Here is a 14,998-nt window from a genome sequence, read left to right as displayed (position 1 = left end):
TTAATAAGCTTACCACTCTGCATTATGTTAGGTTCAGGAAAAATCTCGCTTGGCCCATAAAATAAAACTGAAAACAATTTTCTAAATATTTACTGTTTTCACAGACACTAGTACATGATATATGGATATTTCCCTCTTTAAGAATTGCAAAAGGATACTGGACATGTATCCTAAAGAAATGAAAAAGTATGTTCTTAGAAAATTCTGTATACAAATGTCGATAGCAACTTTCTACATAATAGCCCCAAAACTGGAATGTCCAAAACAACCTGAATGTCCTTCAACAAGTGAATGGATAAACAAACTGTGGTACATTCACACCAAGGAACACGACTCAGCAACAGAAATGAACTATTGATACACACAACATGGATGGATCTCAGGGGCTTTATGATGAGTGAAAAAGAGCAAGTCTCAAACAGTTACATACTGTATTATTCTGTTTATCTAACATTCTCAAAAGAACTAACTTACAGAAATGGAGAGCAGCTTAGTGATTGCCAAGGCTAGGGTGGGAAAAGAAGTGACAGTAAAGGGGTAGTACTAAGCGTTCCTTTGTGGGGATGGAACAGTTTTGTATCTTTATGTATACATATGACCAAATGTTACAGAACTCACACACCTGAGTGCAAGAAAGAGCTAATAAAATCCAAGTAAGGTCTATAGTTCAATTAGCATATTCTGCCAATGACGTTTCCTGGTTTGGCAATGTGCTATCGTTATGTAAAATGGTACCACTGTAAGCAGCTAGGGGAAGGGTACATGGGACCTCTGTACTATTTCTGCAACTTCTTGTGAGCCTACAATTATTTCAAAACAAAGTTTTTAAATGGGGGGAGAAGCTTCCCAAAGAAGCTCTTATGAATAACTGCTAGAAACAACTATGAATAATTGCTAACATGTACACGATACATTCTATGTTCCAGTGACAAGTTTACATGTGCTGTCTCCATTAATCCTCACAACAATCTTAGAAAGCTGATTCCTAAGTTGTTGCCCCATTTTATAGTTAGGAAAGTGAGCCCAGAAGGAGTAACCAACTTGCCTAAGGTCACCAGGCAAACAAGAGGAGAACTAGCCTTCAACTCAAGCCTTTCTGATTCTAGACTTTGGAATCTTCACCACCACATCGTGCTGTCTCCAAGAGAGACGAATTCCACTCTCAAAAGATTGTCAAGGAGTCGGTAAAGGCAAAAACCTTCTTGTTCCTGCTCTGAAGCTACCACAACCGTACAAAATGTTAGCACACCTCCCTAGCACCCCAGGCCCTCCCCCAACCCTGGGCTCCGCTTGGCCACAGCCGCCATCTGGATACCAAAGACTCCAGGGGCAGCAGATGCCTAACATCGGATACAGGGCTCCAGGCGCCCCGGGGCATCTGGCGAACAGTTGGTTGGCTAGGCCGGAGAAGGCTGGGTGGCTAGCAGGAGGGCACCAGCCTCCGCAGCGGACTCTGCGGCCATCACTTTCCCATGAGAAATGGGGATATTAGTCTACATCCCTGGGGGCGCGGGAGGCGGGGATTGTGAGGATGACAGCAGGAAAAATCCTTTGCAAAGAGCAGCGCCGAGCGCTGGTTATCTCAGCGTATTATGTCGTACGTACAGGAAGCATTGAGGAGGGAAGGCAGGCTGGACCTCTCGCCCCGCCCCGGGCGGCCGTGGAACCATCCCCCGCCCCCGCCCCAGCAAGCGAGGGTTTCCAGGCGCCCCCGCGCGGCCCGCGTGGGATGCGCCCTGGGCCCGGGCGCTGAGCGTTTACCCGGACCTGCAGTTCACGCCCTCGCGCACCGGGGCCAACGGCCCCGGCCGGAGCCGCCGCCTGCGGTCCGCCATGCTGGCCCTAGCTCCGTGGCCACCGTCCGGGCTTGGGCGGTGTGTGTGCCCTGCCGCCGCCCCGTCGCTAGGACACCGCACAGCCACCGGCTGCCCGTATTTGCCCCGGGCGCCTGGCAACTCTGACGCCCCGCTGCGCGGTCCAACCCCTTCTCCGACGCCTGGGGACGTGGACGTGGCCGAGGGAAGGGAGAGGGAATCGATCCTTGGTGTAATCACGTTTTACTCTGCTGGGAAGGCGTGTTCATCTTCCCACCGAAACGCGCCATAGGCAGGATCAGGCCTTTTTTGCTCATTATTGTTTCAAAAAACGTTTACTGAAGGAGAAGAAGGTAGGAGGAGCGATAAAGAGATAGCAAGAGAAAGAGAATGGAAAGGGAGGGAAAGGAATAGATTTCTAAAGGTTGGGAAAGCCTTTTAGCAGGGAGATGTTTTCCTGGAGTTCTTGGAACTCTGTTGGTCTCACAGCCTTTGTAAACCGAGGGCTGCACACCTGTCTCTAGTCCCCAGCTGATTTCCAGAGGGGCACTTGGCCACATAATACGGATGGCATGAGGGTATGTTTCGGTTTACTAAATTCTCATGCTACTTCTGAGTGTTTCTGATTTAAATATAAGCATTGGTTCTGCTACTTAATAATTATGCACTCCTGGGGGCAGGGTACTTACATTTTTAAGCTTCATTAATTACCTGGCCTGAAAATGGGGAAAATAATAGTATCTACCTGTAGGGTTATTGGGGATATTCGATGCATATAAAGAAATTAACACAGTGCCAGCATTTAAGAATTCCTCAAGAATTATTATTCTGCAGAGTACTGTTATTCCAGCTGTGAACTGCGGGTAGTAATATTTGTTCTGCCTACTTCACAGAGCTGTTGTGAGTTAGTTAATGGAGAAAGCTATGTAAGTAATCATTATAAGTAGCCCAATTGTTATTTCTATTATCTTCGATAGTAGTCCAATTGCTAATACAAACTTTTTATTACTTTGAGGAGGTAGGATTTCTGTAGAAATTCTGTGAGAACTGGGCCAAAGGTATGGTTGTCTAGGCTGAATGGAGTCCTGCAGGAATGATTTGTAACAATTTGTCCAAAAAATGCTTGATTAAACTAAAAAGCTTCTGCACAGCAAAAGAAATAATCAGCAGAGTAAACAGCCCACAGAGTGGGAAAAATCTTTGCAATCTGTATATCCAACAAAGGACTAATATTCACAATCTACAAGGAACTCAAACAAGCCAGCAAGAAAAAAACAAGCAATCCCATCAACAAATGGGCTAAGGACATGAATAGACAATTCTCAAAAGAAGATATAAAAATGGCCAACAAACATATGAGAAAAGACTAGACATCACTAATTATAAGGGAAATGCAAATCAAAACAACAATGTAATACCAACTTCTCCAGCAAAACTGGCCATAATCAAAAAATAAAAAAAAATAGATGTCAGTGTGGATGTGGTGAAAAGAGAACACTTTTACACTGCTGGTGGGAATGTAAACTAGTACAACCACTATGGAAAACAGTGTAGAGATTCCTTAAAGAACTAAAAGTGGTTCTACTATTTGATCCAGCAGTCCCACTACTGAGTATCTACCCAGAGGAAGAGAAGTCATTATACAAAAAAGATACTTGCACACACATGTTTATAGCAGCACAATTTGCAGTTGCAAAAACATGGAACCAGCCCAAATGCCCATCGATCGATGAGTGGTTAAAGAAATTGTGATATATATATATATATCATATATATATATGATAGAATAACACTCAGCCATAAAAAGGAATGAAATAATGGCATTGGTAGCAACCTGGATGGAACTGGAGACCATTATTCTAATTGAAGTAACTAAGCAATGGAAAACCAAACATTGTGCATTCTCACTCATAAGTAGGAGCTAAGCTATGAGGATGCAAAGGTGTAAGAATGATAAAATGGACTTTGGGAACTTGGGGGGAAGGATAGGACGGGGATAAGAGATAAAAGACTACACATTGGGTACAGTGTACACTGCTCGGGTGATGGGTGCACCAAAATCTCACAAATTGCCACTGAAGAACTTATTCATGTAACCAAAAAAAAAAATAAACAAATAAAGGATGCCCAGAAATATTCTGAAGGAGGCATTCTACCGGAATCTCCAAAGGTTGTGACAAAAAGAAGAAAAAGCTGACTACAATTTATATATCAGCAAGCAAGAGGTAGAGTTTCCTAAGATGGCTTTCTATATATTTTCTACAGCTTCAATAATCCTTTTAAAAATATTTAGCAAAATAATATGTTGGCAAATTGTCACTGTTAAATAAACAAACAAATAAATAAATAAATAAACAATTTGTCCAGATGCCTAGGGTTTCTACCAATTCAGGACTGCTTTCCAATTTCTCACCTTAAAGTTCTATTTTTTTGTTTTGTTTTGTTTTCTTTATTGAGACGGAGTCTCACTCTGTTGCCCAGGCTGGTGTGCAGTGGTGTGAACTCAGCTCACTGCAACCTCCGCCTCCTGGGTTCAAGTGATCCTCCTGCCTCAGCTTCCCGAGTAGCTAGGATTACAGGCACACACCACCACACCGGGCTAATTTTTGTATTTTTAATAGAGATGGGAGTTTCACCATGTTTGCTAAGTTCTATTGTTTTTGTTATTCAAATGCTTGTTTTTCTGGAATATATAATAGTGTTTGAAAACACTATTTTATATATTTGAATAATCCTTTTGGGAATGAAATGGCCACCTTACCTGGCAAAAAGTCTAGAAATAAACACCTGGAACATCACCAACCTAATTCTTAAATATCATATACTCACTTGATTACTGTATTTAATACATTTCACCTTTGAGTTGAGAGAGAGAGAGAGACTGAGAGATTTTCTAAGTAATGACTACAATTATGGTATGCAATATATGGAGTCAAAATTACCATATGGAGCAATAATCAACTTGTGATGATGCAGATGTCATGAAAATAGATGGTTTCTTATTTATTTATTCAGCAAACACTAGCAACGAAGTACCAAGGGGATGAGGATCAGGTCTGTTTTCTTCTCCATTGCATCTCCAGTGCCTAGTATGGTATATAACAAATCAATAGTTGTTGAATGAGTACATAATGTGTGTCAGGCACAGTACTAGGAACAAGATGGACAAGATCCCTACCCTTAGTCTTGGAGAAATCCTACCTACATGCAAAATAATGAAGTTGGGCCCTTACCTTATACTATATACAAAAATCAACTCAAAACAGCTTAGAGACCTAAATTTAAGAGCTAAAACTACAAACTTCTTAGAAGAAAACATAGGGGCAAATCTGCACAATTTTGAATTTGGCAATGGCTTCTTAAAATGATACCAAAAGCCGAAGCAACAAAAGAAAAAATAGAGAAATTGGACTTCATTAAAATAAAAAACTTCTGTATATCGAAAAACATGATCAAGAGAGTGAAAAGAGGCCAGGCACGGTGGCTCACGCCTGTAATCCCAGCACTTTGGGAGGCTGAGATGGGCGGATCACGATGTCAGGAGATCGAGACCATCCTGGCTAACATGGTGAAACCCCATCTCTACTAAAAATACAAAAATTTAGCTGGGCGTGGTGGCGGGCGCCTGTAGTCCCAGCTACTTGGGAGGCGGAGGCAGGAGAATGGCGTGGACCCAGGAGGCGGAGCTTGCAGTGAGCCGAGATCACGCCACTGCACTCCAGCCTGGGCAACAAAGCAAGACTCCATCTCAAAAATAAATAAATAAATAAAAGAAAGAGTGAAAAGATAACCCACAGGAGAAAATCTTTGCACATCATACACCTGATAAGAGTTTAATATCCATAATATATTTAAAAACTCCCACCACTCAACGACAAAAAGACAAACAACCCAATTAAAAAATAGACAAAATATTTGAATAGATGTTTCCCTAAAGAAGATATACAAATGGCCAAAAATCACATCAAAAGATGTTCAACATCATTAGTCATTAAGGAAATGCAAATCAAAACCACAATGAGATACTACTTCACACCAATTAGGATGGTTATAATAATAAAAACAAACGAATAGAAAATAACAAGTGTTGGTGAGGATGTGGAGAAATTAGGACCCTCATGCATTGCTGGTGGGAATATAAAATCGTGCAAATGCTGTGGAAAATAGTTTGGCAGTCCTCAAAAAGCTAAGCAAAGGTTTACCATATGACACATCAATTCCACTCTTAGGTATATACCTAAGGAAAACAACAGGAACTCAGATATTTATACATCAATGTTTATGGCTGTATTATTCACAATAGCCAAAAAGTGATAAGAACCCAAGTGTCCATCAACAGATGAATTAATAAACAAAATGTGGCATATACATACATGGAAAATTATTCATAAAAAGAATGAAATTTTGATAGGTTATAACATGGATGAACCCTGAAAACATGCTAAGTGAAAGAAGTCAAATGCAAAAGGACATATACTGTATAACTCCATTATATGAAATATCTAGAATAGGCAAACTCGTTGAGACAGAAAGTAAATTAGAGATTTTTAGGGACTGAGAGAAGGAAGAAATGAGGAGTTAGTGCATAATGGATACAGAGGTTTTCTTGCGGGGATGATGAAAAAATTTTGAAATAGTGATAATGATTACATAATATTGTAAATGTAATTAATGCCACCAAATTATAAACTTTAAAAGAATGGTTAAAGTTACAAATTTCATGTTACATATATTTGGACACAATTTTTTAAAGTTGTAAAAAATACCAAAAAAAGACGGAAATTTGAAAATTAATGAGCTAAGAATCCAACTTAACAAATTGGAAAGATAGTCAAATAAATCCCAAAAGAAGTATGTTTTTAATGTTGAGCAAAAGAAGCCAGATGTCAAGAGTATACACTCTGTTCCTACTAACATGAAGTTTTAAAATAGGCAAAATTAATTTATAATGATAAATGTCAGAATTGTGGTTACTTGGCGGGTGACTGACAAAGAGAAGGCATGAGGGAGTCTGCTAGGAATATGCAAATCTTCTGTATCTTGATCTGGTTGGTGGATATGTTAGTACATATGTAAAATTTTAATGAGCTATACACATCAGATTTGTGCATTTTACTATATAAGTTATTCAGTAAGAGAAAAGCAAAAAATGCAGCATTTTCCATCAGGAAAATAATCCTAGAGAATTCTCTCCCCCATTATCACATAAAGAAACAAGCTTCCTGGGAGCCCTAGGGCACCCTAAAGTCTGCAGACTTTCCCCTAAACATTCCTTATTTTGTGGTACTCATCCAGGGGAAGGATATTTAAAATATTTAACAACCAGTAAAGCATATACACTAACCAATCAGGAAGATGGCCAGCCAGATTGCAACAATAGAGTCCTAGAGTCCCTTAATCATAATGGCAATACCTTCCTTTAGTTGCTGATCTTGCAGAGAGTGGCTGGAGCCATCAAAGCACAGCAGTCACTCAGAATTGCTCAGAGCAGTGGCTATTTACCAACAAACACAGTGTTTTGACAACCATTATAGTCCTAAACCTTGCTTACCAGCTTACTGTCAACCTTCTCCCTCACCCACAGAATCTCCCTAGAGATTTTCCTGCATAGTGTTTTAAGCGGCTTCTTGAAAACTGCCCTCAGTGTAGACTACACCTGCAAACCAAATAACAATGGGGGTAAAGGCATGACACCAATAGTCAACAAGAACATTTCTCACTTGGTCAGTAGCATTGAGCATGATGGCAGATAAGGGATTACAGATAAAATTGACAAGGTTCCTGCCCTCAGGAGGTTATGGTTAAGTGGATGGATGGGTCCTTTAGTTCGGTCAGGCTGCTAGATTTGAGGAGATGCCTGAGGCATCTGCAATAGGCTAGACACACTTAAAGGAAGATAGTGGAGATCTGCACCTCCACTCTTCGTTGAACAGTGGGCCATGAAGAGTAGATGGGATGTAGGGATACATTGCTGGTGGGAGTGTAGCTAGAACAGTTATTAGGAGAACAATCTGGCAGGACTTAGTCAAACCAAGTATATGGTATCTGCTGGCTGATTTGTTCTTCACTGCCCCTGCTCTGCCCTGGCATCAGCAAGCTGCATTGGGGGCTGGGTTTGGCTAGTGGAAAGCACTAATAGGAGATTGGGGATGGAGGAAGGGAACAGTCAGGCTATTTTTCTCTCTCCATCTCTCTCCTATTTATAGAGGCATCTATATTTCTTCCTTCTCTTGGAGGTCCCACCAGGTGCTATGATTCCGGCTTTTGTCACATGACCCAAACTCTTGGTTCCAAGCAATTCGTGCAGTTTAGGTGTGGTAGGGGCTTCCTATTATTGCCAGTCTCTAGATTACCTATGTCCCCTGTTTGGCTCTCAGCTCTTTCATCACCTCTGTAACTATTCCCTGCATTAAAATCTTAGTTTTACACACTTAGAGTGGCTTCTGTTTTCCTGGTTTTACTCTAACTGATACGTATGTTATTTATGACTCAGTATTTCCACTGCTAAGTATAGGAATCCAGAGGAATTCTCACACACAAGGCAAGATGTATGAGGATGTTGCTGCAGCATCATTACTAGTGTTGGTGAGTTGGGGGCAATGTGCATGTCCATTTCTGTGAAATAAGTGGATAAAATGGATGGATAATTAGGCATCATTAGAAGCAATAGTCTAGATAGATACTCAGCAACATGGTTAGACTTTTTAAAATATATTGCTGAATGAAGAAAAACAATGAAATTTTTACTACAACGTGGTTTATATAAAACTGTATGCATAAAAAAACAAAAAGGTACCTCTATAACAATTCTGAGAGAAGACATATGTCAACACTTAATGACAGGCCAGGTGCGGTGGCTCACGCCTGTAATCCCAACACTTTGGGAGGCCGAGGTGGGTGGATCATGAGGCCAGGAGTTCAAGACCAGCCTGGCCAAGATGGTGAAACCCCGTCTCTACTAAAAATACAAAAATTAGCCAGGCACAGTGGCAGGTGCCTGTAATCCCAGCTACTCAGGAGGCTGAGGCAGGAGAATCACTTGAACTTGCGGGGCGGAGTTTGCAGTGAGCTGAGATCGTGCCACTGCACTCCAGCTTGGGCAACAGAGTGAGACTCCATCTCAAAAAAAAAAAAAAAAAAAAAAAAAGAACAATGCCTGCAAACAAACATATGAAAAAATGCTCATCATCACTGGTCATTAGAGAAATGCAAATCAAAATCACAATGAGATACCATCTCACGCCAGTTAGAATGATGATCATTAAAAAGTCAGGAAACAACAGATGCTGGAGAGGATATAGAGAAATAGGTATGCTTTTACACTGTTGGTGGGAGTGTAAATTAGTTCAACCATTGTGGAAGACAGTGTGGTAATTCCTCAAGGATCTAGAACTAGAAATACCATTTGACCCAGCAATCCCATTACTGGGTATATACCCAAAGGATTATAAATCATACTACTATAAAGACACATGCACACGTATGATTATTGCAGCACTATTCACAATAGCAAAGACTTGGAACCAACCCAAATGCCCACCAATGATAGACTGGATTAAGAAAATATGGCACGTATACACCATGGAATACTATGCAGCCATAAAAAAGGATGAGTTCATGTCCTTTGCAGGGACATGGATGAAGCTGAAACCATCATTCTCAGCAAACTAACACAGGAACAGAAAACCAAACACCGCATGTTCTCACTCATAAGTGGGAGTTGAACAATAAGAACATATGGACACAGAGAGGAGAACAACATATACTGGGGCCTGTCAGGGGTTATGGGGCTAGGAGAGGCATAGCATTAGGAGAAATACCTAATGTAGGTGACGGGTTGATGGGTGCAGCAAACCATCATGGCACATGTATACCGATGTAACAAACTTGCACGTTCTGCACATGTACCCCAGAACTTAAACAAACCTAAAACTTAAAAAGACATACAACTTTAAAAAAACTTAAAACTTAAAAAAACATAAAAAGAATGACTGCCTATGGAGAGGGCAGAGGAACAGAAGTGGAGAATAGGGATGAAAATGAATGAATGAATGAATGAGTAAGAGAGGGTCTTGCATACAATTGATAGTGGAGTGCCATGAATTTAAGATTAACCGATGCTCTGCACCTGAAGTAGAAAAAAAAGTTGCCAGAAAAATAGTAACTTGGTGGCAACGAGACACAATTCAAAGAATGCTTTGTGGGTTATGAAATACTAAAATAATACCTGCTCCAAATCCAAGTTAGTTTGCAGTAATAGGAACAAAATCATGGGATACATGGGGAAACAAGACCCAGAGCTAGTATCAGGTACTAGATAAAGCAGGAAGTGTTGTCAAAATTCCATGGCAATTTTATGTGAACCTTGCTGATTTATTTGCCAGCTACATCAGATATGAGCAGAGATTATGATTTGGAGTCTTGTGGCTTAATATGTGTTTTAGTCAGTCCAGGGCACTATAACAAAATACCATAGACTGAGTGGTATATAAGCAACAGAAACAGTTCTGGAGAATGGAAGTCTGAGATCAGGATGCCAGCATGGTCGGGTTCTGGTGAGGACCCTCTTCCCAGATGCAGACTGACTACTTCTTGCTGTGTTCTTACACGGCAGAAAATAGGGCAAGAGAACCCTCTGGGGTACATTAATAATGCTGGGCAACTCACTGCAGTCTACATCTCAGCATTTCTCCTTCAGTAAAATAGACCTAACAACAGTCTGTGTTATAAGATTATTATGGAATGCAATATGGGAATAATGTAAAGCTATACTCTCCAATAGAAGTATAATGCAATCCACAAATGTGAGCCACATAAGTATACATTTTCTAGTAGTCATTTTTAAAAGTAAAGAGAAACAGATTAATTAAAATAATATGTCTTATTTAGCTCCACATAAAAAAATATGATTTTAACATGTAATCAACATAAAATATTACTGCGATATTTTACATTCTTTTTCATACCAAATCTTTAGAGTTTGGTGTGTATTTTACTTTCAGCACATCTTAATTCTGACAAGCCACATTTCAAGTATTCATTTGCCACATGAGGCTGGTAGCAACCATATTAGACAATAGAAATAATAAGTATTTAGCCAAGTGCCTAGCACAAAGAGGCACTCAAGGAATATTGGCTCAAACACATTCCTTGGGTGTATTATGTCGTTTTTACATTGCTCTAAAGAAATACTGAGGCTGGGTAATTTATAAAGTGGTTTGTTTGGTTCACAGTTCTGCAGACCATAGAGGACGCATGGTAATAGCAACTGCTTCTGGTAAGGGCCTCAGGAAGCTTACAGTCATGGTAGAAGATGAAAGGGGCACAGGCATCTCACACGGTGAGAGTGGGAGCAAGAGAAAGAGGGAGGAGGTGCCACACATTTTTAAACAACTAGAACTTGCGAGAACTCACTCCCTATTGCAAGGACAGCACCAAGCTATTTATGAGAGATCCACCCCCATGACAAAATACCTCCTGCAAGGCCCCACCTTGAACACTGGGGATTACATTTTAACATGAGATTTGGAGGGGACAAATATCCAAACCATATCACTAAATTTATCCATAAGTTTCCTGTATTCCTTACCCTATTATAAGCATAGAAAAGATTTGTTGGTAACACAAGCTTGAAATCACATATAAGTCACATTCTTCCTCCATTTCAGCTCTTCTTGTCCCGTTTTCTCCAGGAAATAAGATGTTCCCCCTTTTTCCTTCTGATATGAGAAGATACTTGTTAGCCCTCAAGCTGCTCAGATAAGGGACTTTCCTGCCAAGAACCAATGTGAAGAGTGTAGCTTCTATAAAGGATTTCACTGGATTTTTGTACTAATGAACAAATTTTATTTGGATGAGTAGATATTTAATGTGCTGTTATTACCACTGGAGTTAAAAGTATATTATAAATTCTTATGTCTTTAAAACTAGAGAGAGGATTCTGGGAAGATGGCAGAGTAGAAAGCACCAGGAATCTGACTTCCCACCTAAACAATTGTTCTAGCAGAATCTGTCTGACATAACTATTTTAAAACTTTGGGGTCTATCAAAAGCTAGCAACTTCTAGGGGAAGAGTTGGACAGTAAGCTGCAGTTAATTTCAGTGAATTTCAGCATAGTAATAGCCAATAGTAGCCAAACCCTACTCCTCAGCCCTGTGTCAGGCAGCTGTGTATGTGTTCCTGGAGCAGTTTGTACACAACTTGCTGGAATCAAGGTTGAAAAAAAAAATGTCCTCCAAATATTAGAGCTCTGATTGCTGGTTGTTGCTTTACAAAGTTTCAGAAGAAGAAATGACAGCCATTGTTTTGTTGTTGCACCTTCCCCCCGCCCATTGTGGCAAACCCCACCTCCTGTGGCTGAAGCAACTTCCAAGGGATTTAAACGATTAGAGCCTTTTTCTGCCCTTCATTTTTCTCTTTTTCTCCATTTTTGGAAGCCAGACATTGAAGGCTATGACATTCAAAAACAACTGTATATACAGAAAATATTAGAAAGTCACTGTGCATGCTCAGGGACAGGCTTAGAAAAGACCCAAGAAGACTGTAAGCTTATACTTCAGGCTAATCCTCAGCACAGAGACAATCTATAACAATAAAAAACAAAAAGCTAGTAAACCCTGGGGAAGGAAAATAATCTGATTTTCAGAATTACCACATTATTAGATTCAAAAGTCTAGTTTTCAACAACACAACAAAACACAAGAGATACAAAGAAACAGGCAAATATGGCCCATTCAAAGGAAAAAATAAATGAACAGAAACTGTCCTTGAAAAGGACCTGATGGAGGATCTCTTAGACAAAGACTTTAAAACAACTGTCTTAAAGTTACCCAAAGAACTAAAGGAAGATGTGGAACATGTCAAGAAAATGATGTATGAACAAAATGCAAATATCAATAAAGAGAGAGAAAACCTAAAAAGAAACCAAAAAGAAATTGGTTTCCAGAAATTTTCTGGAACTGAAAAGTACAACAGCTGAAATTTAAAAAAACTTGCTAGAGAGATTCAATGGCAGATTTGAGCATGCACAAGAATCAACAAACTTGAAGAAAGGACAAGGAAAATTATTGAATCTGAGGAATATAAAGAAAAAAATTGAAGAAAACAGAGCCTAAAGGACCTGTAGGACATTGTCAAACAGCCCCACACATGCTTTGTGCAGAGTCCTTGGGGAGAAGTAAGAGAGAGAAAGGGGAAAGAGATTATTCAAAGAAATTATGACCAAAAACTTGCCAAATTTAATGAAAGACATGCATATAAATATCCAAGAAGCTCAATGAACTCCAAGTAGGATAAATTCAAAGACACACCAAAAGTATTACCATCAAACTATTAAAAGCCAAAGACAGAAAATTTTGAAAGCCACAAGAGAGAAGTGATCATCACGTATAAGAAATCCTCAATAAGATTATCTGCAGATTTCTCATCAGAAACTTCAGAGGCCAGAAGGCAGTAGGCTGATATAAAGTGCTAAAAGAAAGAAACTATCAACTAAGAATCCTATATCCAGCAAATCTGCACTTCAAAAGCTGGAGGATTCACACTTCTTTGTTTCAAAACTTACCACAAAGTTACAGCAATCAAAACAGTGTGGAACTGGCACAAAGACTGACATACAGACCAATGGAATAGAACAGAGAGTCCAGAAATAAACCCTCTTAGCACAAGGGTGCTAAGATTATCCAATGGGGAAAAGATGATCTTTTTGACAAATGGTGCTGGGAAAATTGCCACATACAAAAGAATAAAGTTGGACCCTTACCTGATACCATTTACATTAAATGAATGCAGACTAGATCCATAACCTAATGTAAGAACTAAAACTATAAAACTCATAGAGGAAAGCATAGGGCAAAAGCTTCACAACATTAGAATGGGCAATAATTTATTGGATATAACATCACAAGTACAGGCAACAAAAACAACAAAAGAAAAATTGGATTGTATTAAAATTTTAAAATTTTGTGCATCAAAAGATAGCATTAACAGAGTAAAAAAGGCAACCCACAGAATGGGAGAAAATATTTGAAAATCATATATCTAATAAGGGATTAATATCCAGAATATAGAGAAAACTCCTAAAACTCAACAACAAAAAACAACATGATTTAAAAATGAGCAAAGGATTTGAATAGACATTTCTCCAAGAAGATATATAAATGGCCAGTAAGTACATGAAATGATGCTCAACATCATGAATAATTAGGGAAATTCAGATCAAAACAACAATGAGATATCACTCCACCCTTATTAGGATGGTTACTATTTAAAAAATAATAATAATAATAATAAGTGTTGGCAAGGATGTGGAGAAATTGGAACCCTTATGCACTGTTGGTGGGAATGTAAAAGGGCAGCACCAGTGTAAAATGGTGGTTCTTTAAAAACTAAAAGTAGAATTACCATATGATCCAGCATTTCCATTGCTGCATATATACACAAAAGAAGTGATAGCAGTATCAAAGAGATATCTGTACACCTGTGTTTATAGCAGCATTATTCACAGTAGTTAAAATGTGGAAGCAGACCAAGTGACTATTGGTGGATGACTGAATAAGCAAAATGTGGTAAACACATACAATGGCATATTATTCAGCCTTAAATAGGAAGGAAATTTTGATATATGGTATAACATGGATGAATCTTGAGGACATTATGTTAAGTGAAATGAGACAGTAACAAAAAGGCAAATACTGTATTATTCCATTTATATGAGGTACTCAGAGTAGTCAAATGGTGGTTGCCAGGGGCTGGGCAGAGGGGAGAATGGGAGTTATTGCTTAATGAATACAGTTTTGCAAGATGGAAAGACTTCTGGAGATGGATAGTGGTGATAGTAGCACAACAATATGATTGTACTTAATGCCACTGAACTGTACACTTAAAAATGATTAAGATAGTAAATTTTATGTTATGTATGTTTTACCAAAATTAAAAATTGGAAAAAATAATAAACAATAAAGTTTTTTTAAATGTTGTCTCTGTACCTAACATGACTAAGCACTCTCCTATTCTCCTTCCCATCACATCTCTCCTAGATTATCTTGGGCAGCTGAACCTAAGCAGGTGCAATAGATTCATTTGATTGCCCCCTATAAGTCTGCTCTTTGCTGGACTCGTAGTTGCCTTTACCTGTATACTTCTTGGTGATCACTGGGCTGAGCTAGGAATTCTGCCTACTGCT

The 14,998-nt window shown here is 39.3% G+C and overlaps 1 protein-coding gene across 8 annotated transcripts in view; it reads right to left on the bottom strand.

The window, feature by feature from the left end:
- FAM47E (family with sequence similarity 47 member E) overlaps positions 1-14,998 on the bottom strand; it is a 70,887-nt gene that overhangs the window by 30,680 nt on the left and 25,209 nt on the right. For 3 of the 8 annotated variants that reach the window (XM_054486002.1, XM_054486006.1, XM_054486009.1), the window contains exon 1: positions 1,762-1,990. The exons of 2 other annotated variants lie outside the window; for them this stretch is intronic. In XM_054486002.1, coding sequence (XP_054341977.1) covers positions 1,762-1,835 — 74 coding nt within the window. In that variant the 5' untranslated portion in view covers positions 1,836-1,990. Of the gene's footprint in view, positions 1-1,761; positions 1,991-14,998 lie in introns of those variants that run through there. 3 more of the 8 variants (XM_054486003.1, XM_054486007.1, XM_054486010.1) reach the window with 2 other exon arrangements.

The sequence above is a fragment of the Pongo pygmaeus genome, chromosome 3 (genome assembly GCF_028885625.2).
Source record: "Pongo pygmaeus isolate AG05252 chromosome 3, NHGRI_mPonPyg2-v2.0_pri, whole genome shotgun sequence".
NCBI classification, from domain to species: Eukaryota; Metazoa; Chordata; class Mammalia; order Primates; family Hominidae; genus Pongo; species Pongo pygmaeus.
Note: the sequence above shows the minus strand (reverse complement) of the source record. Positions and strands in the feature narration are given on the sequence as shown.